At 43.5% G+C, this 25,644-nt stretch overlaps 1 protein-coding gene across 3 annotated transcripts in view; it reads left to right on the forward strand.

The window, feature by feature from the left end:
- The window catches only part of LOC146806240 (uncharacterized), a 231,090-nt gene that overhangs the window by 151,423 nt on the left and 54,023 nt on the right, over window positions 1–25,644 (forward strand). For all 3 annotated transcript variants that reach the window (XM_085623481.1, XM_085623483.1, XM_085623482.1), the window contains exon 10: window positions 14,097–14,680. In XM_085623481.1, the coding sequence (XP_085479607.1) occupies window positions 14,097–14,680 (584 nt within the window). The remainder of the gene's footprint in view (window positions 1–14,096; window positions 14,681–25,644) is intronic.

The following is a 25,644-nucleotide window of genomic DNA, read 5'->3' on the forward strand; positions in this document are numbered from 1 at the left end:
AACCTCACATCTCATCCTGAGATCTGATTGGCTGTCAGCACTTCATCCAAGAAGTGTTGGCAGCCATCTTGGGACCAATATACATGATGGCACCTCATTAAAAAGCATTGCAGTTAATAGAAGGTTTTAAGACTTTAGTTACATTATAAATCATTTGTTGATGGTACCATACTCATTTAAGGAATTGTGGTGTGTTCTAAGGTGATTTTACCATGTGAAAAAGCCTTCTGCTGTGATATCATGAACCATGTTTTAGAGAACTATTTTCTCATGCTTTTCCCACAGAGGTTTGGAAGGTGATCTATAAGTTAAACTGAGAGCATATTTTCTGTAAATTCACATTATCTTTCTCAGTCATGTTAGAATGAAGTCTAACATTCTCAGTAAAACATGTACATCCAACAAGGGCAAAGACTGTCAGTTGATTCCTTTGTGTTCTACTGCAGCTTCCCAGAGTGTTCTAAAGAACAACTAGAGCGCTAACAGTCTTACTTATGACAAAAGTATGGCACACCTGAAGCCATCTTGATTGGAATAAAGTGGTAACACTTAAAACATTTAATTTACAAAGGAACAAAAGGAGGGGGTTCATTTTGCCATATAAATTATGATTAGTGCTGCAGAAAGAAAAACACATTTTGACTTCTGAAATCCTCTTTTATTTCATAAAAAAATTCTGACATGCAGACTGAAACATGCACTTTCAATACCAGCAGCAGATTTGCCTGGTGAGCAGTAGTTTTACTACAGTGATCTAATGAGCAACTAGAGTGCTAACATTCAGAATTTATGGCAAATGTGTGAGATATCTGAATACCTTCTTGATGGAATCAAAGTAAAAAACTGAAAGCATTTCCTACTGAGGAGACTGCAGTAAATGAGGAAATTAGGAAACTTCATAACAAATAAATCTCCTAAAATGGCCACCAGAGACAAAAGAGCCCAAATGTAGCCCAAATGTAGCCCAAATATCACCCAAATGTAGCCCAATGACAGAAGTGTGCAAAACACTTATTTTTTGTGTATTTCCAGTTTTATATAGTGCAGACTTGTCAGGTATTAGAGTGCTTTACATGAGAATTGGTTACATCACACAAGATCAAATTCATTTTGGTTGTAGACATGGGGAGATTAAGTGATTTGACCAGAATCACAGAATGTTGAGCTGAAGCAGAAACTCCAACCTGGTTCCCCAGTTGCAAAGTCTGCAGCTCTGGAAGTAACACCACACCCTCTCCCCTTGGATGCAACATTTAATCAAGTGGTCAACTGGATAAAAAAACTAAGATTACAAATAATTTAAAAGTTCTTTGTCGCTATTTGAAAATTCAGAAAATATGTCCTCATTTTAGTTTTTTAGAGCACTAACCATAATTTTGATGCAAATAAGACCATCTCATATATGTAATTTCTAAAGGAAATGCTCTAGGCATTACAGTTTTGATTACATCAAGATGACGTCAGGCAGTCCACACTTTTGTAATAAATATAGAATGTTAGCAATCTAGTTGTTCATTGGGATACTGTTGAGAGACAGAGGCCAGGGGCACGGACTCTGAAAATTGAAGGCAGGTAGGAAAGTGCAGAGGCAAAAATTTGACCACACTAGGCAGGCAGGAAGGGCAGTGGCAGCACAACAGACTATGGAGGGTAGTGGAAAGGGGGGCAGGGGCTACAAACCAACAATACAGGACTGGCAAGAGAGGCTGTGGTGATGTAATAGACCATTGTGGGCAGAAGGAAGAGGCAGTGGTCATACAACCATACATGCCAACAGACCCGTTTCAGCCAGGAAACGTCCAATGTTTTTAAGCTCAAATGGGCTTTACTTGATCTGGTTCCTGTCTACAATCTTCTCTTTTTCAATGTAACTCAAAGGGGAAAATCAATACCCCAGTTTTATTTCAAAATCTCCCTCTTACCAAGTTGAAAATGTCCGCAAGTATAATACATTGGATCATGGTAGGCAGGAGGAATTGGGGTAGGGACATGGACTCGGATAACAGAGGACAGGAGGGACATTGAGAGGTGCACCAAACAGACCCTACAGGGCAGGCATCAGGGTTTGCAGCAGCACAATACACCACACAGGGCATGCGGGACAGGCATGCAGCACAACAATCCATAGAAAGCAATAGGGAGGGGACAGGACCATGCACATGGACAACAGACAACAGAGGGGAAAGAGGCAATGGTAGCTAGCTGACCATAGTGGACAGACAGGAGAGAAAGCTGCAGCATAAAGGGCAGAAGGGACGGATCAGGGGCATAACAATGGAACCGACAAGCCAGGAAGGAGGGAATAGGGGTCTGCACATGGAAACAGAGGGCTGGGGGCAGGGCAGGAGCAGCAAGATGACCTTGGAGGTCAGGCAGGATGGGCACTAGAAACAAGACACACCATGGAGAGCAACAGTGAGACTGATGGCATACACACAGACCATGGAGGGAAGGTGGGAGGGGGTCAGGAGCAGCTAGCTGACCACACAGGGAAGGTGGGAGGGGCCATGGCAGCACAGAAGGCCATGCATGGCAAGCAGGAGGGTTAGTGGCAGCACAATGGCTATGATGTGCAAGAAGGAGGGTGCAGGGGCATGCACAAAGGACCATGGAGGATAGAAGGGAAGGTCAGGACCTGGGCACAGACAAGAGAGTTCAGGGGAAGGGGCCTCACAACAGACCGCGCGGGGCAGGCAGTAGGAGCAGCTGCAGCACAACAGACCAGGGAGGGCAGAAGGGTGTGGCAGTAAAATGGACCATGAAGGACAGGAGGAAGGGGATAGGGGCATGGCATGTGGATAGGCAGGGTGGAGGTGGCAGGGACAGGTTACAGTCATCTGACAATGCTAGGCAGGTGGGAGGGGAGTGGCAGCTCAACAGAACACTCAGAGTAGATAGGAGTGGCAGGTCCATGGAACATGGTGGTCAAAAAGGATGGAGCAGGGGCATGCACAAAGACATCGGAGGGCAGGGGGAAGGAGAATAGGGGCAGCAAGCTAAGCACAGAGGCTAAGCAGGAGGTCAATGATTGCCCATAGAATTGGGCAATGGAGGGCAGGAGGAGTGGACTGGTACATCATGCTAAATGGAGGGCAGTGGCAGCACATCAGACCATGCATGGCAGGAGGGAGGAGGCTAGAGGGAGGAGGCTAGTCCATGGATTCAGACAACAGAGGATAGGGAGGAGGTGGATGGGGCAGCAAGCTAACTGTTCATAGAAGGTGGGTATTAGGAACTTTATTGTTTTTAAAATGTGTGTCTGTGCGAACTACTTAAAATATGAACAAGTATGCAGCATAATCTCACTTTTATTCAGGAAGAAGAGAACGTTTGGGACTGTGACTCCGGGCTCACTTGGCAGAAACATCCCCTGACCTTCCACCCCCCATCGCAAAATGTAATGCCCGTGAAAGGGTAGGTGGACGCAGTGTTATATAGAACAGTCCTGAGAGCACGATTGAAAATGAAAACTAGATATAGTATATGGTATAAACTATGCACCAAAAAGTGTGATATAAGATGAACCGGGGCGTGAAATATAATATGCAATACATTGTGCGCAATGACAGATTCATTGGAGAGCGCGAGATAGCACAGGCACTATCGCGTGCTATGCGATATGCGCCTTGGAGTGTAATATGCACAGGGCAGTGTTGTGTAACCTAAGTAGTCTCTAAAGTTGTAATATAAAATATGTGCTGGGTAGTGTAACATTGCATATGCACTGTGACAAAGATATGGATCCCAGATTGTAATAAGTATGGCATAACGCTGTGCTTTATAACACAGTAGAACTTGTCTCTACAACGGAAAGAAATTCGCAAGATTTGCAGCCACAGAGTAAACTCAAGCTGTGTACACGCGGATTTAAGAGCCGCTACCGCTGTGAGCATGAAGTAGCTGAAACCTATTCCTGAAAAGATTCCCCCACCGACACGTTACCCTGAGCGAAGAGATTGTGAACAACCATCAATAAATCACCACTCCTTCAAGGCGAGACACACATAAAGTCCTCAGACAAGCCTAGGACGTTTTTGCCTCCCTCAAAGCTTCTAGGTCTTGATGAGAGCCCCAGGAATAGACGGGGCTTGAAACGCGTCGACCATTACCCTTGGGCCATAAGTGTTTAAAATAACCCCTAAAAAATGTTTGCATCTTTGTGCTCCATTTTGACAAAATATGTTTCTATGGCCCTCATGTAAATATTCCCTGTAAGAATTTAAAATATCTGTTGATAGGTGTGTGTTACTTTGTATGTTTGGAACTGCGCAGTATGGTATGTGAATGAATGTATGTTTGAAGAACGTGAAAAATTGAGTGTGTCTGAAGTGATAAAGTTTTATATGTCCACAGCTAATGTTTGTATTTAGTTACATGTTATACAATTTGTTTCTTAAAAAACCACTCAAAAATAAAAGTGACCCTGAAAGAATTGAAAGATCAAATAAATAGAGGTAAAAATAGGTTATTGGCTTATGTTGTTTTCATTCAATATAATCCTCCGCCAAAGAAAGGCGGACAATAAAGTTTTTTCAGTATTGGTATTTCTTTTGTTACTTACTTGTGCTTTATAACATAGGCATCGAGGAAGGCACGTTAGATGGGCCAATATAACCCGTGCGAAGGCAAGTGTGGCATGACATATTAACGGGGTGGTGTTCCAGTGCACATGGGCTAGAGAGTGTCATAGCATAAGCACTAGATGGTGGAATACAACACAGAGGTGTGTGGCACTCGGCAGGCAATGGTGGGTGTAGCACAGCATTGGACTCAGCCAGGAGCACGCTGTGACTCTCAAGTGAGGTTTGTCTCCTTTCCAGAGAGTAAAATAAAAAGTATTACACATCCGGCGGTGGATGTGTGTTTTATTAACCGTGAGGGGGTTTCTTGCATTGTTTGGTCGAATTTTTGTCGAATCCCCTTTGAATGGTTCGGTGTGCATGTGTATTAAATGTGCCCGTCAATAGCTACCCATGTTTGTATAAATAAACGACAAGGGTGTCTACTTGGAGAGTACCCACCAGCGGGGGCGCCGGGATTAGGCACGGTAGGGTGTCAGACATGTCAGAGCTTCACTAGCGGTGTGAATACATTCTACGTGGATTCATGCATAGTCTCCTTTTAATGAATATCACGCAAATCGTCATGGTGATAGGTACAAACGGTTTGTCCAGCAACACAGCCCCCCTCCTAAAGAATAAAAAAAAAGGCCATGACCCGGGGGTTGGGTCCCCGGGGCCGATTAAGGCCTTGGGAGGGCCAAATTAATTTTTTTCAACAACAAAAAATTAGGGTGTAGGCCCTGGGGGATGGGGTCCCCAGGGCTAATAAATTAGAAAAAGAAAGGGGGCCACACAGCCCTCCTTCTTAAAAATAAATAAATAAAAGACCGGCATCGCACCGGAGGCCATGCCCCCTCCTTGCAGCACTCTGCAAACGCGCCCCCTGGCCAGTTGTAAGTTGAGGAATTAATTCCCCTTCAATACTGAGGGTCCCTGAGGGCCAACTAGCCCAACAGGTATCTCCAGTATGCGCCAGGGAGCTGCGTTGCAGACAGGTGTTCTGAGGCCACGCCACTTTTTACACCTCCATGCAACGCAGCTCTGTGGCGCTTACTGGAGGTACCTAGTGGGCTAGTTTGACCCTAGGGACCCTTAGGATTCAAGGGGACTTAATCTCTCAACTCAGAACGGCCACAGGGCGCGTTTACACAGTGGTGAAGGGAGGGGACGGGGCCTGATGTGACGTGTGCAAACACGTCCTGTGGCACGTTTTTAAGTTGGGGAAATAATTCCCTTTCAATGCTGAGGGACCCTGGGGTCCAACTAGCCCACCAGGTGCTTCCAGTAAGCACCACTGCTCTGCGTTGCAGAGAGGTGGTGCAGGCCGTGCCACTTTTTGCACCTCTCTGCAACGCAGCTCTGTGGCGCTTACTGGAGGTACCTAGTGGTCTAGTTGGACCCTAGGGACCCTCAGGATTCAAGGGGACTTAATCTTCCAACTTAAAATGGCTACAGGGTGTGTTTACACAGTGGGGAAGGGAGGGGACGGGGCATGAGGTGACGTGTGCAAACACGCCCTGTGGTGCGTTTTAAGAGGTAGTTTTAATCCCCTGCCCTATTATACACTAGGGGCTTACAGAGGAGGTCATTCTAATCACAGGGGGACCCCAACGCATAGTGTGCCCTTGTGTATGTAGGTGTTTTCACTGTATTCTGAGTGACTTTTAACATAGCACTGGCTCTAGGACTGCTTAGGCAGACTCAGTTACCACCAGTATCCGTCTGAAAAAGTTGAGGGTACAGGATGATTTTGCAACAAGGCTTCTTTCTGCTCTTCTGTTTGTTCTTTCTGCATGTTATATTTCTTCCTGCACTTTTCTTCGTCTTTGAGGACTTCTGTTGCTTCTTTCTGCATTTGTTTTTTTTCTTTCTGTGCGTTTTTCCTTCTTTCTTCACACGTCCTATCTCTGTAGGCATAGTTAGAAATTAGCATTTAAAAAACCTTTGAAATTCACTGAAAAAACCATAGGTTTCAGGCACGTTATAGCTAGGAATTAGCATTTAAAAAACCTTAGAAATTTACTGAAAAAACCATAGGTTTCAGGGGCGATATAGTTAGCTGGACTTTTCACTCTTACAAAACCATAGAAATTCCCCCGTTATAGTTAGTTCAGCTAACTATAACTCGCGCGCCCGCAATGCACTGCTGATGACGTCACATATTACATCACTCATGACATGGTCAGTGACATCACTCATGACCTCACTGATGACATCATCCTTGTGATAGAGTGGCAGACCTCCTCTCCCCCTAATATAACCTTTCATACACACATTCAAAAATAGAAATTAAAATTTTCAAAACAATGTACATACCAATACCAGTTACAACAACCTATTCACTAATTGTAAGATCCACATACACATCCACTCATTCACCAACAGTCCTATACAGTCACTCATACATGCACTCACTCATCATATGTATTCATACACCTATACATTCTGTTACACAACGCCACTCATCCATAAAGTTACTCACACACGTAGTCACTCATGCTAATAAAGAATCAAACATCCGTTCATTTGGTTTTGTACGAGTGAAATGTCCAGCTAACTATAACATGTGTGAAACCTATGGTTTTTTCAGTGAAAATATATATGTATATATATGTGTATATATATATATATATATATATATATATATATATCTATATACATACATACATACATACATACATACATACATACATACATACATACATACATACATACATACATACACTCCGCTGGTTCCCAGTTACCGGGTGATTGCAGCGCTCCTCGTGGGTGCAAATCCCTGCGGTTGAACCACACCGCTTCAAATCCACAAGAAATCCCTCCAGCCGGAAAGAAAAACGGGATGCACTCTTGACAACCTTTTATGCGCTTTATTTTCTTTATATTTTCACTGCATGGGGTACAGGCAATAGCTGATCTACGTGTTTCGGTATTCCTGATACCTTGCTCACGATCAACTGTTTGTTTGGTCCCGCCCTCTTTAAGTTCAATTGAAATTACATCATTTCCTGGCGGTTTTCAAACACCCCTTTGCATTCTGGAGAATGTAGTTTTGAAACCAAATGTTTCTTTATGTTGTATATGTCCTTCTTATTTATTTACACTCTAATGTTTTATTTGAAAAGTCCAGTCAGCATTATTCGTCATGCGCGCTTTATCTTTTCTTCGCTTTACCTCCTCTGGTGGAGATTAATCTTATGAGAGATAAGTTCTTTTGGATCATTGATTTCCATTTTTTCGATTTGTTCTTCCATGTTTTCATCCCTTGACTGCCTTTTCTTTTTATTTTACTGTTTTCATGTTCTTGTCTTCTTTTTTATAGATGTATGTAGAGCTCTTCTGACTGGTTAAGGCCGTGCGGATATAATGTTCGTAATTTTAAAATGTAACGTGACTCCTTCTGTCTCAATTGTCTTTCTCGATCTCCCCCACGTTCTTTCCTTGGAATGGTCTCAATTCCATAGTATTTCAATTTTTTCCAGTCTCCTTGATGGACTTGTTCCATATGTTTTGCCACAGCGTTGGATTTGTCTTTATGTATTGTAGCTCTTATGTGTTCCAGTATTCTCTTTTTCAATTCAAAGATGGTACTCCCCACGTACTTCAGTGGGCAGGGACACTCCAACACATAAATCACATATTGCGTCTTGCACGTTATTAATTGGCGAATCTCCCAGACTTTGTTGTTTGCCATCTTTATGTTTTTTGTCTGTTGGGCAATTTGGCAGGCTTTACACATATGACAAGCAGCATATGTAGCGGAAGCACACCGCCAACTAAGAAACACAAATTACTATGAAAAATTGAAAAAGAATCCCACCCTAGAAATAAAAGAAAAAGTTGATAACAGGCTTCAAGAATGGGCAGGACGGGAACTGATAAATGAAGAAGAATGTAAATATCTAACAGTGTCCCATCCAATTACAGCCACAATTTATTTTCTGCCAAAACTTCATAAGGATCACAAAAAAACACCTGGTAGACCTATCCTGTCAGCGAAAGGTTCATTGTTAGAACCGATGGCCAACTATATTGACTTCTTCCTAAACCCCTACGTAACTCAACTCAGCTCCTATATACAGGACACAACAGACCTGTTAAGACTACTGCAAAACACTCCCTGGCAGGACACATATCAATTGGTAACAATGGATGTTATATCCTTATATACTAACATTGAAAATGACATGGGCCTGGAGGCATGTGACTTCTTTTTGAAAGAACGTAACATCAAATACAGTGAACATAACAAGATGCTCCTTGATATGATATCAATATGCTTGAATAAGAATATCTTTGTTTTCGGAGATGAGGTGTATCGCCAGAGGAACGGGACTGCAATGGGATTTTCTTTTAGTCCCAGTTATGCCTGTTTAGCGATGGGATATTGGGAGAAAGAGGTTGCATGGTGTGAAAGTAATGACAGAATGGTGAATAAGGTCGTCAGTTGGAAACGGTTTATTGATGACCTATTCATCATCTGGGATGGCACGGAATTGGAATTCAAGGAATACTTTGAGTTACTAAATAACAGCAAAACAAATATAAAGTTTACATATGAGATCAGTAATGAAAGAGTGGTATTCCTTGACACGGTAATATACATCAAAAACGGCCACATACAAACAACTTTACACAGAAAAAGTACAGCAACCAATGCCACCTTGTAAGCAACAAGCTTCCACCAAAAAACCCTAATTTAAAGTATCCCTTATGGGGAGTTCTTGAGGATTCGGCGAATATGCAGTGAAGAAGATGAATGGAGAATACACGGACAAAATACAATGGAAAGATTCAAAAAAAGAAAATACTACACCAATATAGTAAAAAAATGCTGGGAAAAAACAAACAGCAAAACGAGAGAGGATTGTCTATCCAGAAAATCAAAGAAAACCGAACCTGAGACCATCCGGCTAATAATGGATTATTCATTGGAAAGCAAACAAATAGTGAGCATCTTGAGAAAAAACTGGAAGATACTACAGTTGGATCCTACTGTGAAGGAACTAGTAGGAAAGCATCCGATGGTAACATACAGGAGAGCAAAGAACTTGAAGGATCATCTAATCCATAGTCACTTCAAAGGAAAAGATAAGGAATCTACATGGCTGAAGACAAAAGGTTTCATAAAATGTCATATGTGTAAAGCCTGCCAAATTGCCCAACAGACAAAAAACATAAAGATGGCAAACAACAAAATCTGGGAGATTCGCCAATTAATAACGTGCAAGACGCAATATGTGATTTATGTGTTGGAGTGTCCCTGCCCACTGAAGTACGTGGGGAGTACCATCTTTGAATTGAAAAAGAGAATACTGGAACACATAAGAGCTACAATACATAAAGACAAATCCAACGCGGTGGCAAAACATATGGAACAAGTCCATCAAGGAGACTGGAAAAAATTGAAATACTATGGAATTGAGACCATTCCAAGGAAAGAACGTGGGGGAGATCGAGAAAGACAATTGAGACAGAAGGAGTCACGTTACATTTTAAAATTACGAACATTATATCCGCACGGCCTTAACCAGTCAGAAGAGCTCTACATACATCTATAAAAAAGAAGACAAGAACATGAAAACAGTAAAATAAAAAGAAAAGGCAGTCAAGGGATGAAAACATGGAAGAACAAATCGGAAAAATGGAAATCAATGATCCAAAAGAACTTATCTCTCATAAGATTAATCTCCACCAGAGGAGGTAAAGCGAAGAAAAGATAAAGCGCGCATGACGAATAATGCTGACTGGACTTTTCAAATAAAACATTAGAGTGTAAATAAATAAGAAGGACATATACAACATAAAGAAACATTTGGTTTCAAAACTACATTCTCCAGAATGCACAGGGGTGTTTGAAAACCGCCAGGAAATGATGTAATTTCAATTGAACTTAAAGAGGGCGGGACCAAACAAACAGTTGATCGTGAGCAAGGTATCAGGAATACCGAAACGCGTAGATCAGCTATTGCCTGTACCCCATGCAGTGAAAATATAAAGAAAATAAAGCGCATAAAAGGTTGTCAAGAGTGCATCCCGTTTTTCTTTCCGGCTGGAGGGATTTCTTGTGGATATATATCTCTATCTATCTATCTATCTATCTATCTATCTTATCTATCTTATCTATCTTATCTATCTATCTATCTATCTATCTCCAACACTCTATCTATCGCCCTTTAGCTATCTATCTATCGCACTCTATCTATCTTATCTATCTTATCTATCTTATCTATCTTATCTATCTTATCTATCTTATCTATCTATCTATCTATCTCCAACACTCTATCTATCTATCTTATCTATCTTATCTATCTTATCTATCTATCTATCTATCTCCAACACTCTATCTATCTATCTATCTATCTATCTATCTCCAACACTCCTATCTATCTTATCTATCTTATCTATCTATCTTATCTATCTTATCTATCTTATCTATCTTATCTATCTTATCTATCTATCTATCTATCTATCTCCAACACTCTATCTATCTATCTATCTATCTCCAACACTCTATCTATCTATCTATCTATCTTATCTATCTTATCTATCTATCTATCTATCTCCAACACTCTATCTATCTATCTATCTATCTCCAACACTCCTATCTATCTTATCTATCTTATCTATCTTATCTATCTATCTTATCTATCTTATCTATCTTATCTATCTTATCTATCTTATCTATCTTATCTATCTATCTATCTTATCTATCCTATCTATCTATCTATCTATCTATCTATCTATCTTATCTATCTTATCTATCTTATCTATCTTATCTATCTTATCTTATCTATCTATCTATCTATCTATCTATCTCCAACACTCTATCTATCTATCTATCTCCAACACTCTTATCTATCTTATCTATCTATCTTATCTATCTTATCTATCTATCTTATCTATCTTATCTATCTTATCTATCTTATCTATCTTATCTATCTTATCTATCTATCTATCTCCAACACTCTATCTATCTATCTATCTATCTATCTATCTCCAACACTCTATCTATCTATCTTATCTATCTTATCTATCTTATCTATCTATCTATCTATCTATCTCCAACACTCTATCTATCTCCAACACTCCTATCTATCTTATCTATCTTATCTATCTATCTTATCTATCTTATCTATCTTATCTCTCTATCTATCTATCTATCTATCTATCTCCAACACTCTATCTATCTATCTATCTCCAACACTCTATCTATCTATCTTATCTATCTTATCTATCTATCTATCTCCAACACTCTATCTATCTATCTATCTATCTCCAACACTCCTATCTATCTTATCTATCTTATCTATCTTATCTTATCTATCTTATCTATCTTATCTATCTTATCTATCTTATCTATCTATCTTATCTATCCTATCTATCTATCTATCTATCTATCTATCTATCTATCTATCTCCAACACTCCTATCTATCTTATCTATCTTATCTATCTTATCTATCTTATCTATCTTATCTATCTTATCTATCTATCTATCTCCAACACTCTATCTATCTATCTATCTATCTCCAACACTCTATCTATCTATCTTATCTATCTTATCTATCTTATCTATCTATCTATCTCCAACACTCTATCTATCTATCTATCTATCTATCTATAACACTCCTATCTATCTTATCTATCTTATCTATTCTATCTATCTTATCTATCTTATCTATCTTATCTATCTTATCTTATCTATCTTATCTATCTTATCTATCTATCTATCTTATCTATCTTATCTATCTTATCTATCTTATCTATCTTATCTATCTCCAACACTCTATCTATCTATCGCCCTTTAGCTATCTATCTATCGCACTCTATCTTATCTATCTTATCTATCTTATCTATCTTATCTATCTTATCTATCTTATCTATCTAATCATCTATCTATCTAATCATCTATCTATCTAATCATCTATCTATCTTATCTATCTAATCATCTATCTATCTTATCTATCTAATCATCTATCTATCTTATCTATCTAATCATCTATCTATCTTATCTATCTAATCATCTATCTATCTATCTATCTAATCATCTATCTATCTATCTATCTCCAACACTCTATCTATCTATCGCCCTTTAGCTATCTATCTATCGCACTCTATCTTATCTATCTTATCTATCTTATCTATCTTATCTATCTATCTATCTCCAACACTCTATCTTATCTATCTTATCTATCTTATCTATCTTATCTATCTCCAACACTCTATCTTATCTATCTTATCTATCTTATCTATCTTATCTATCTATCTATCTATCTCCAACACTCTATCTATCTATCTATCTATCTATCTATCTCCAACACTCCTATCTATCTATCTATCTATCTATCTCCAACACTCCTATCTATCTATCTATCTTATCTATCTTATCTATCTATCTTATCTATCTTATCTATCTTATCTATCTTTCTATCTCCAACACTCTATCTATCTATCTATCTCCAACACTCTATCTATCTATCTATCTCCAACACTCTATCTATCTATCTCCAACACTCTATCTAATCTATCTATCTAATCTATCTATCTAATCTATCTATCTAATCTATCCCTGGACATTTCACTCGTACAAAACCATTGAAATTCCTCCGTTATAGTTAGTTCTACTAACTATAACTCGCGCGCCTGCAATCCACTGCTGATGACGTCATATATTACATCTACTGGTTGATGTCATCAGTGATGTCTCTGACCATGTCATGAATGATGTAATATGTGACATCATCAGCAGTGGATTGCGGGCGCGCGAGTTATAGTTAGTAGAACTAAATATAACGGAGGAATTTCAATGGTTTTGGGACCCCCCTTTTTTCTCGGCCCCTGTTTGAAGAATCACCCCGAGACTTTCAGGATAGGAGCGGACTGGAGCGCCCCACCAGTTTCGAAAATTTCGCGAAGATTTGTCAACCGGTGCGAAAGTTATTCCAAATAGAATGTTGCAGGTTTCCTATGGATAATAGGTCCTAACTGTAACTACCTACTGGCGACCGCCAGTGGGAGATATATATATATTCATTCTTCGTATTAACAAATGCTGTCATGGCTGAAACGCGCTTGTCAGTCAGTTTGGGTGAACAAATAAAATAATTAAACTGGACTCGAGTGTGCGCCACTAACTTTGTGACTGCAAGGGAAATTTTTATATATATATATTTATTTTTTCCAACAAATAAATACCAGAGATAATGATAGGTAACTTTTCGATTCTTCTAGGATGCAGTTTCCATGATCTCGATCCCATCACTCAAAATACTGTTTGTGTTTGGTTATATGTTAAGAGATACAAGTTAAAAAATGGCCTTGTAAAGATGAAAATGTTATATTACACTTGTAATACATAAAACTATGATTCTATAGGGAGAAACAATGTGCTCTGAGTGACTGTAGTTGAAATTTTTTGTTTAGTACCCACTTTAAACTGAATCGCTTGTAGGTGCTTACAACTTTGTCAGTTAAGAAAAAAGATGATGTAAGATAATTTCCTTTGATAAACCGTTTTATTCTTCATCCATCAGGAAATGGGAAATGTTCTGAGGACTCTGGGGCGTTGGGGCCCTTCTCAAAAGAATCCAAACACAGTGCTCTCTTGATTGCAGAGGGGAGACAGGAACTGGAAAGACTGCAGAATTCAGGAGACAGACTACAGGAATCCACTGAAGGTGCAATTCAAGCAGAAGACGGTCCACATATATCTGCTGAGATCAAGGACAGCTGCATGGATCAAAAATCCCTTCCCATTGCCAACCCGATCCACACAAAAGAGCGACTCTTTCCATGTACTCAGTGTGAAAGGAGTTTTGTACGGAGTTATGATCTGATAAAACACCAGAGGAACCATAAGAGTGCCAGACCTTATATTTGCAATGCCTGTGGGAAATGCTTCCGTCGCAACACCTCCCTCATCATCCATGAAAGGATTCACACTGGGGAACGCCCCTACCAGTGTGCCCAGTGTGGCAAGAGTTTCGTCCAGCGGCAGCACCTGACCACGCACCTGAAAACGCACACTGGGGAGCGGCCCTTCCCGTGTGTCCAGTGCGGAAAAAGCTTCAGGTGGCGATCCGAGCTTGTCAAACACCAGCGGGTTCACATAGGCGAGGTAAGATTGATGTAATGCTTAATGTAAACTTATCAAATGTGATGTAAGGACCTGACATATGGTCATTTTCTTTTTTCCATCCTAATGAGGGCTTGTGATGAGATTTAAGTACATTTTCTTGTTGTGTCAGCAGAACACACCACAAAACCATGCAGGTATTTCCTTTCTACGGATTTGATAAACTTTCATGTTCGTGGCATGTGTATCTGTTGATTCACATGCTGTGCATACTCCTGCCATCTGGTTTTGGGCTCGGACATGTACAACTTGTTTTTCTTTGAAGAAGGCTTCAAGTCATGAGGTATGGTGACTCCACCTGTTACTTGTAATGCGCATAGGCATCGATTCCATTTTCAAATTGTTTCTTTCCGCTGTCTTGTTTGGATGTGCATCCTGTGAGCTCCTGGTCGACGCCTTTATCTCTCATCAGTTGCATGAACAATCTTCCTTCTGCTTCAACCATGGTAACCTCCGTCAACCTTGACGACCGAGTTCTTTTCATAACCCCTCTCTTGGGGGCACTTGTCTTTTCCCTACGTCTTCTCCTCCTTTTTCTCCATCAAGAATGCAGGCTCTCTGATGGAAAGAACCCCTTTCCAGTACTGTCCAAAAAGCCATTTCAAATTCCCCTGGACATATCACCATCAGGTCTATAGCTTGTGTCTTCACTGGAGTGCGACAAGGCATGTTGCGCCTCCTGCCTCACCTTCTGATCCAAAATGACGCTCCAGTACAGACTGGATTGGTGCCTAGCTCAGCATGCCATGGCACACTGCCAAGATGATGACACCCCTGATCTCTTTTGGGGACCAAGACATTGAGGTGCAGCCACAGCCAGAGACTTCGGGCCACTAGGCCCTTTGCTTCAGCCTGGAACTGGGCTCTCGCTCCGACTCAGTCAGGGGACCTGCACCTCGTCCAGCAGAAGACTTTGAGTACGAGTACAAACCACCACTCCCCTCTACACCAGCACCAACCTAGAGAGGTTTGGGCATCAAGCCTCAAAGCACACACTCAGATTTCCCGTCCACCAAAGCCTGAAGGCATGATTGGCGCTGGACGAAGGCCAATCCAGCCACTGAAGCGACTCTGCCATCAGTACTGACAACAACTTTGAAGCTGCCACGGAAACCTACCTTGGCTTCCAAAATCCCATCGGCTCCGGAAGGCCACTCTACACACGTCGTGCAAAGAACGTCTGTGTTGAGTCAAAGCAAGACCTTGTTTCCAGCAAACAGAAGCTGACTTTTGAGGAGGAGCTTGCACAAGAACACTCTCCTCCACCCAAGTTGAGGAAGCATTGTGACAGGGGCACTAGTCCAGCACCACCTCGGCACCCTGCATCTGCACCTCCTCCTCCACCACCACCACCCCTTCCTCAAACACACTAACCAGAGGGATCACTGTCCTCCAGTTATGAGGGGGAGCCCCTCATACCCCCTTGATCTGTACGAGGCACTGATTGGCCTGGGTGCTGGTGACGATCCATGGGATGACTATACCATTGACCCACCTGTAGATACGGACCCTGACCTCTACTATGCAAAGTCATACCCTTCCGATATTTCCAACTTGTATCACAAGATCATTAGCAGGGCTGCCACCTTACACAAGGTAGAGCTGCATAGGTATCAAGAGGACGTGAATGAGAACTTCCTCGTAGAGAGACTCTGCTCTGCCCAAAGGTCGGTGCACTATCGTCCAATGCTGAAAGACCTGCTAAGAACTGTTCCTGAAACCTTTTACAGATCCTGTAGAAGCTAGGGTAGTGACCCCAAGGGATGATTTAAAAAAAAACTTATACCTGACTTGGATGGCTCATTCAACACGCAAACGAGCAAACTTAAAGGGCACTGGCAATGCTCCTTCCCCAGATAAAGAAAGCAGAAAGACTGATGCAGTGGGCGAACGCATCACCGCTCAATCGGTAAACCACTGGAGAATTGCAAACTCCATTAGACTGCTCTTATGTTAGGACTTTGCTCAGTGGGATGAGATGGAGGAGCTCCTCCAACACCTTTCAGATGACTTCAGAAAGCAAGGAAACAAGCTTGTCTCAGAAGAGAAGTTAATTTCTAGCATCACTATCTGCTGTGGCCTAAACGCAGCGCATATGGCTGGGTCCAAACTGGGCTGGAGTGGTGAGCAAAAAATCGATAGATGAAACCTGTGACTGGGGGTGGATGTTTGATTTGTTCAGCGTTCCGTCCATCATTTGTTCTTTTTGCTTTTGTCGCCCTAAGTGGGAAGGTTATGCCCAGACATGGGTCCCGTCCTCACTGTGCCACTGGATTCATGCTAACCTGGCTGATGAGGGCTGATACCTCAAAACCGGTCCCAGGATTCTTGTTTCCAGTCAGGACCTGGCTTGGCAGTTCAGGCTGGACTGTTCCCATGTGGAGCAGGGTCAAGACTGATTTGCATATGGCTGGGTCCAAACTTGGGTGGTGTGGAGAGCAACACAACAATAAATTAAACCCAGATCTGTGACTGGGGGTGAATGTTTGATTTGTTCCGAATTCCGTCCATTTGTTCTTTTTGCTAAATGCATGGCATTAACTCCTGAATTCTGATTAGACGCCACACCTGGCTGCTTGTCCCTGGTTTTAAACCAGAGGTACAATAGCATCTCCTCAACCTGCCTTTCGATAGGGATCATCTCTTTGGACCGCAGGTTGATGAGATGCTGGAAAAGATCAAACAGGATATGGACACTGCAAAGGCGATGGGAGCTCTCCAAATGCCTTGACTACATGGTTCCTTTCGAAGGCACTACTATAGAGGCAACTCCAAGTCAAACTCTTCTGAGGCATCTGCCTCCTACCAGAGGCAGCAGCTCCAACAAACGCCATCATGTGGCGACTCCACAGGAGGTTAGAAGGGCAGTTACTCCAAAGGAAGAAGTAGAAGGGCCAGAGTTAAATCAGCCGCCACAGCTAAACAATGATTTCCTCCTCCTTCCCCTGATTACACTACACCTAATGGGGGAAGACTGCAGGGGTTTCTCGCCGCCCATTGGTCTTCACTTGGCCACTATTGGCGCCTACCTTCAGAACAGGGAACTGTGAGAAGTTGGCCTGGTATATGCTGTCCACTAGTTATAGTGGGCACCTTGCACCAGTCCAAACAACCCTTATTGATGATTAGGTTTAAGACAACCGTTATTGAAAGCTATCCTAGTGGTAGCCATGGAGAGCAGCGTTCAGGCTAAGTCTTGAAGGAGTGTAAAGCAGCTTGGTTTACCAGATTATAACCTCTTGAGTCACTAAATGAAAGGATAACCACACAAGGTATATATATAAAATATATGTATTTATTTCTAAACACACTCTACCAACCTCTTTATGAAGTTGGAGAGCAAGGCACACAATCATACAGTTATTAAACAACAGTAAATAGCACAATATACAATGGGCCCCAGGGGAGACCAAACCATATATTAAGAAAGTGGTATAAGAACCACGACTTAACTAGACGCAGTGCCTAGAGCACGTAGAATCGCTGGGACCCCAAGGAACCATCCAAGGTAGTGACACAGGAGACCCACGGGGGACGTGTGCAGTGTGAGAACACAGCCGCGAACCCCGTTCTATTCTATGGGAAAGTCGCGGTTGGAATTTTAAAGGTTTAGGACACTTAGGAGAAGATTTTGAGCAAATCCCTTTAGACTTAGGGGGTTCTAGGGCCAACACCCACGGGAGCACCTGAGTACTCAAGTTACCTCACCCAGGGAAGCCGGGTGCATAGGTGTCAAATGGTGTTGGGAATCGTCCTTGATTTCAATGGCGACCTGCTGCAAAGTGCTGCTGCCAGGAAGGAGAAAAGTGTCCGGTGTGATCCAAGCCTCGATCGAAGATCAGAAGAACCTGAAAGCAGAGGGGACAGAGTCTGGGGCACTTGCCAGTGACCAGGGGCACGATAGACGAATGCCCACCGATGTTGGGTGTTTCAGGTGCGAAGAGGTGAAGCTTGACTCTGCAGCCACGAGAACCAGAAGGCGTCGACGACGACCAGGAGCTGGATTCGAGCTGTCCCACGAAGGATGTCGAGTGCTGCGGTGTTGGTGCTCGGATTGAACCCAACAAGCCTTGGCAACAGCAACCCACGCAGGAAGAGAAAAGATGCTTCGGTGCGGACCAGTAAGGTCCTGGGGACTTCCCAAGTGATCGAGAGTCAGGGCATGTCTGGAGCAACCAGGTAAGCCCAATAAGAAGTAAAGTTGCCTTCACAGGGACCCACCAGTCAACGGACCAGGGATCGCGAAGGAACCTCAAGAGGAGTCACAATACCAGCCCACGGGACACTCGGTGAGTGTAGGCCAGTGCTCTTCGGTGGAAACACTGCTCGGGGTGTGGACTACAAGTAGCCCAAAGCACAGCCTCAAGGATCGACGAGAAGCATATGCACTTGCAAATGTGCACGGTGTCCAGGGTTCTGGTTCCACGGTCTCCACGAGGGCTACGGGTCTCAGCTTTGTTGGGAGCTCGGGTCGACCTCTGGGAAGTCTGGAACCCACCTCCTGTGTTGCAAATTCTTCGGAGTCCGGTGGGAGCTTTGGAGATGCAAAACGGGCAGATGCGTCTTTGGTGCCTGCCAAGCAGGGGAGTAACTCCTTTACTCCAAGAGAGATCCTTCAGTCATCTAGAGCCTTGTAGATCGTCGAAGTTCCAGGATAATGTATCAGTTTCGTCCAGGTAAATCTAAAGTCTTGTAGCCAGGGGTTCCTATCTTATACCCAAGGAAGGGGTGGGACAAACTCTAGGGACCCACCTATGGGAGGGTCAGGAAAGAGGGGTGGCTACACCCTTTCCTTTGTCCAGTTTCGCGCCAGAGCAGGGGCTGGTAGCCCCTGCAACCGGTTTGAGCTAGACTATGCACAGGGACATCAAATGTGCCCCCAGTGCAGACTTCAAGGCACTGTTGGAGTGCACCCATTCAGCCCCAATACACTAAAGCCTGTCTGGGAGGTGGTGACACCTCCCTGTGACAGGAAACCTATTGTCCAGGCCTCCCCTGCCGGAGTTTCGTCCAGCAGCAGGAGGGCAGACTTGTGTCTGTGGCTGGCAGCATCCATTTTGTGATGCCAGGGCTCTGTTAGCTGGTACTGGGTATGTCATGTCTCTCCCTCTAGAAGGGTGGGATCATACTCCCACACCAGTTACTGGTGTGGGGGTATGATTCCAAGGTGTTTGACACCAAACACGACATGTTTCCATGCAGCCATTCCAAAGTTAGCATTTACCGTTTGGTTATAATGCACTTAAGAGTATTTGGTTTGGCTGCATCACAAACTACCCCGGAATAAAGGTTCCAAAGGCTGCAGAGGGGCTCTGCTCATGCATGGGCACCCTCTCGCATAAAACCCAGCACCCTGCCTTCAGGATTGGTAAGGCCTGCCATAGGGGTGACTGATAGGTTTATATGTGCAGTGATACGGAGAGATATAGTGAACCTATATCTCAGTAAGGGGTGAATGCACCACCTTACACAGGCTGCTGTAGCAGTCCTGTTGTGTCATTTTGGAAGGCTTCCCAGGGGTGGCATAATAAATGCTGCGGCCCTTGGTAGGCCTCTGGGGTACCTATGCCCTGGGTACATAGTATACCATATATTAGGGACTTATAAGGGTACCCCAGAATCCAACCTGGAGTGTACCTAAAGTACTGGTTATCCATTTAAAGGGGAAAACAGATAGGCTGGGGTCCTGAATAGCAGGATCCCAGCCAAACTAAGTCAAAAACCAGCAAAACACCAGGAAAAAAGTGGGGGCAACCATGCAGTCAGATTCCACCTTCCTACAGGAACACACTTCAGTCTTCACAATTCCAGTAATTAAGAAGACATTCCTCCCAGGTTTCCACCTGCCCCCTGTTGAATCTCAACATAGTTCTCACCGGCCTTATGGGCACTCCTTTTAGACCACTTGACTCTTAGCCTTTTGCAGTTTCTTTCGTGAAAGATAGCCTTCCTAGTGGCCATCTCTATACTCGGGCGTATAAGTGAGCTTCATGCTGTACCCCTTCAAGAACTCTTCTTCTAAGCTCACGCCGATAGGGTAGTCCTGAGGACAAACCCCAAATCTCTCCCCAAGGTGATTCAAGTTATTTCCACCTTAAACTATTGAACCTCTGGTGTTCTTCCCACTTCTAGAGTACCTGGCAGAGAGAGTGCTTCACACACTAGATGTCAGAAAGGCCCTTGTGTATTACATTGACTGGACAAAACCCTTCTGGGTAGACACAGCAACTCTGTATTATTTTCCAAACCACACAGAGGCCATGCTCTCTCTAAAGCGGAAATAGCAAGATGGGCGGTCAAATGTACCCAGACCAGTTACGCTAAGGCCAAACTATCTTTGCATATCCCTCTCAGACCCCTATCTACCCGCATAAAGGGGATCTCTATGGTTTTCTTTGGCAACATCGCTACAGCTGATATCTGGCTTGCTCCACACACTCTCACCAATCATTACCGTGTGGATGTCTTAGCATGCCAAAAAGCTAACATTGGCCAGGCTGTAGTCCATACACTCTGCATCATCCTCTGACTTGCCACTATTTAGAGAAGACCTGCTTTACACATGCCACAAACAGAAAATATGTGTTGCCCTGTAAGCATCTGTTTGTGGCATGTAGTGCTGTAGTTTCATATGCACCCACTCTCCTCCCCAGAAGCCTATGGTTGTGGCAGAAAGCCTTCTTACTTCATTTTTCGCATGGTCTTCTTCTTCTGTGTAGTTATGCTCCATTTACTCTCACCCTCTGTGCGGAGAAACAGTCTAACCACAGAGCTGAGGCTAATGCCTATTGCCAGTAATAGGTGGAGTCACCATACTTAATGACTCAAACGTCTTCGAAGAAAAACAATTACACTAGTCCAAGCCCTACACTAAATGGCAGGAGTATGCACTGCATGTGAATCTACATTACTACATGCCACAAACAGATGTTTAACATTTTCCATTGTTAGCAAGTGGCAGTATACTCAAGACAGTGTTCACTAATTCATGAAGACGCTCTTTGAGGGCCTAGATTTACTTGTGCTCTCTACTTGCATCTGTCACTATTAGTTGTTAGTTTTGTTTCCTTCATTATAATTAGACATTTTTTAGGAGTGTTTTGGTATCCAAGTGTTTAAAATATGCATAGGGTGGGCTTTGACGTGACTCAGAAGAGTATTATGTCTCAGCTCACAGGCCTTGAAAAATTGAAGAATCTACTCAGCCTAATTATAATGTGATTGACCCAAAATCCTGTCTTCTAGGCAAATATTATTTTTTACTAACTCACCTTTTTATTTATTATCAAATATGATAACACCTTTAAATATGTGAGTTCAACATGTCTGCTGTACAAAAACCCTTGTTCGATTCACTAGACGAAACTTGTGCTTCTTGTATAATAAAAATGTAGCTCACAAACAGGGTACACATGACCCCTGATTTGTCACTTAGTTTATTAATTGCATTGTCATCAAAGCAGAAGTGGTTCTCAGTTCATGCTTAAAACTCACTTTTAATAAAAATATTACTAAAGGAAGATGTAGCACACTGTCATTTACAGACAGATAATTTCAATTCAGATGGCCACAAACTATTCCGCTCACTAACAGTTGTACTGATAAAACTACATAGCATGCAAATGATAAGGGGCCAGATGTACGACCCTTACATTGTGCGACTTGCAAATTGCGTCACTTTTTGCGACTCGCAAAATGCAATTTATAACTGTCTCAGACACTGTTAGCGATTCCTAATGGGGTCGCAAATTGCCTGCCTCATTAATATTCATGGGGTAGGTGCTATTCACGACCCCATTAGGAATGGCCAGCACTCACCCGGATGGTGGCCTGCTGGGGTTAGCGGACCACCATGTCTGTAACTGCTGTTTTAATAAAGCAGTGTTTTTTTGCATTTTGCATTTACAAAAGAAAAATGAAACGTTGGTTTCATTTTTCAAGAGCAGGCAGTGGTGCCTGGGACCACTGCCTGCTCTTAAAAAAATATTTCCGCACACCCCCACAAAGGGGAAAGGGTGCCCTGGGACCCCTTCCGGTTTGCGAGTGGCTTACCACCTACTTGAAGTAGGTGGAAAACTGCAAATGTTTTGCGACCGCAAATGCAGTCGCAAAACAATGGTGCATTACATTGTTACTCGCTATTAGAAAGGGATGCCCCTTGCTAATAGCGAGTCACAAACACTATTTTGCGAGTCACTGACTCGCAAAATAGCGTTTGTACATGCCAGGGCCGTTTGTTGCAGTCGCAAAAAGGCCGATTACCCGTTTGTGACCGCAAAAAAAACGACCGTACATCTAGCCCAAAGTGTGGAAATCTGGTATCAGCAAATATTTATCATTTGCACATAACTACGTAAGGTATTCTGATTTGTTTAGATCCTATTGAAATATTTGTTCCTATCTCACTCCTAACTGCTGAAATTTAATTTTGAAATATATGTACATTTCATTTACAAGTTATCTAAATGTTGTGGGCCCAGCACGATTGTCAGACAGTTCACTTTACAAATCCTCTGACTTTAAAGTCGGAGAAAGAAAAGAAAATGCCAATCAGCAGGATGAAAAAAAAAAAATTGTTAGAAGATATAAGCTGACATTTGATGTTTGCCTTTGATCACACAGTAAATGTAACAAGATAAAAACCAGATTTAAAGGCATCTTTATTGCTCATGCACTTTCTCACCAGACTAGGCCGGTAGGCCCAACAAATAAATCACCCTGAAAATCTTACTCGCTGTAGCGAGTAGGTGAATACATTCCTCAAGGCCTGCCTCCTGCTATTGGCTGTATTGTTACATCTCCCTGGACGTGCTTCCATTGGAACAGATCAGTGACTATTCTACATATGTATTGTTAAATCCTTTATCTCCTCTGTTCGAGGCATGTGGGCTGCTGAATTCATATCTGTGCATAGATCGCCGCCTAGTGTTGGGTCCGGATGTTTGCACGTTGTTGTCCTGGAAGAGTCTTCGAAGTATCCCGAGATAGGTGACTCCTCCCCTGGACCACAGTGCGCATGGGCATCCTCTCCATCCTTAGATTGTTTTTTTCCGCCATTGGGTTCGGATGTGCTTATCTTAGCTCAAGTTAGGAAAATTTAGTTTAAGGCCAAAAGGCCTTTCGTTTTCGTCGGTACTGTTCCCGTTCGGTATCGACTGCTTTCTTGATTAGTTTAGAAACTTCTTCCAGCCTTTCGGATCCGTTTGATCCGAACATCGAACTTACATCGACGATGGAATCGAGGACCCCATTCAAACGGTGTCCTGTATGCCACGCCAAATACCCACACATCGACGTCCACCCGGTATGCAACAAATGTGTCTCACCGGATCATGACGAATCGAAATGTATGGCCTGTGCCCGATTCCGATCGAAGTAGACTCTCCGGAATCGACGGGCAGCGAGATTAGAAGCGCAGCAATCGGCGCCTGCCCCGGCCAACATCTTCAGCGACGAGGATGTAGAGAGCGTGGAAGAAGTAAACTCCAGCCCCGCTTCCGAACACGATTCCCGATCGGAAGACGACAATGAAGTGCTTTTTCACAGGGAAGAAGCCGTCGACGAGGTAGGAGACTACGATGAGGCCTTTGGGGCCGAAGAAGATAGCTCTAGCGAAGAGCCAGGCCCACCCGTCGATACGGAGGCCGTCAAAGTGCATCATTCTACGGCTCAGGTCAAGGGATCGCCTCCGGGCCTTACCCGAGATCAATCCCAAAGTTCTTCGGCCCCGCCTTCGGGCCCGGCCTCGAACATCCCAAACGAGCCATTATTACCAAAGACGACTGGATTCCCTTCAACGAAACCGAAACCAATCGTCGCACCAGTTCCACCGAAACCAAAAGTGAAACTGTCTGTGATCGGCTCGAAGCCCTCGAAGACCTCCACTCCTTCGACGCCAGCAAAGGCCGTCGGCTCCGAACGCACTAAGAGGGATTTCGGCGCCGAACTCGCTGCAGCGGATATCGGTACCGACCCAAAAAAGAAGGCCCTCGGTCCCACAAAAGCGCCTCGGCCCCTGGCACCGAAGCAGTCGGCCCCGACCACCAAAGTCAAAATGGCCGCTCCATCTGAGTCCACGTCGAAGACAGCGGCACACGCCAAGTCATCAACTCCAACGACCGTTGATACCTGTCTTCGGATTGATGACCCTGTGGCCCCAAAGCAGTCGACGCCTACCTCCACGGTACCGACCGGCACCAAAGAACCTTCGGCGTTCTCAGTGCGACAAGTCGCGGCGTCGTTGCAACGCATCAGGGAACGGGCAGCCCTCCGATCCACGTCGGGCCCCGACACGAACAAGGCTCCAAAAGCACCTTCGGCGCCAACCAACCTCACTTTTGGTTTGCTGCCATCCACGGCGCCGAAGATGTTCGAGATCCGAACACGTGTCCGCCAGACACAGTCCCCATCTACTGGACACACACATTCTGAGCCTTCACAGCCACAATTCATCGACGCCGACACTGGTAGACTGATGCTCCGCAAACGGAAGATCACGCCAGAGAAGGGCTTGGACTCCTACAGAATACCTCTGAAGCACAAATTGCCAGCAGAGTCGGAACTGGTTCTGTATGAACGCTTGCAAACCTCCTATCAGGATCCCCAGTCCTTTTCTCCTACGCCTTCCGAAACGGACGCAGTAGAGGACTACATGGGCGATGATACCACCTACCCTGGGGATGTCGATCCTGATGAGCAGCAGAACCCAGATCAGGCATGGGATGACCCTACAGACCAGGGTACCGCGCCAGATACCCAGGACACGCAGCTTTACAGCGCCAAAACATCTCCCACAGAGGACACTGCTGCCTTCAATGCCCTCATAGAACGTGCTGCCGCCAATCATGGAGTACAACTCCACTCTGACACTGTTGAGGAAGACTTCTTAGTGGACACTTTCGCCTCCTCCGAGAGAACTGTCAAAACTTTGCCCATGTTGAAAGGTG

This window comes from Triturus cristatus, chromosome 8, assembly GCF_964204655.1.
Source record: "Triturus cristatus chromosome 8, aTriCri1.1, whole genome shotgun sequence".
Lineage (NCBI taxonomy): Eukaryota > Metazoa > Chordata > Amphibia > Caudata > Salamandridae > Triturus > Triturus cristatus.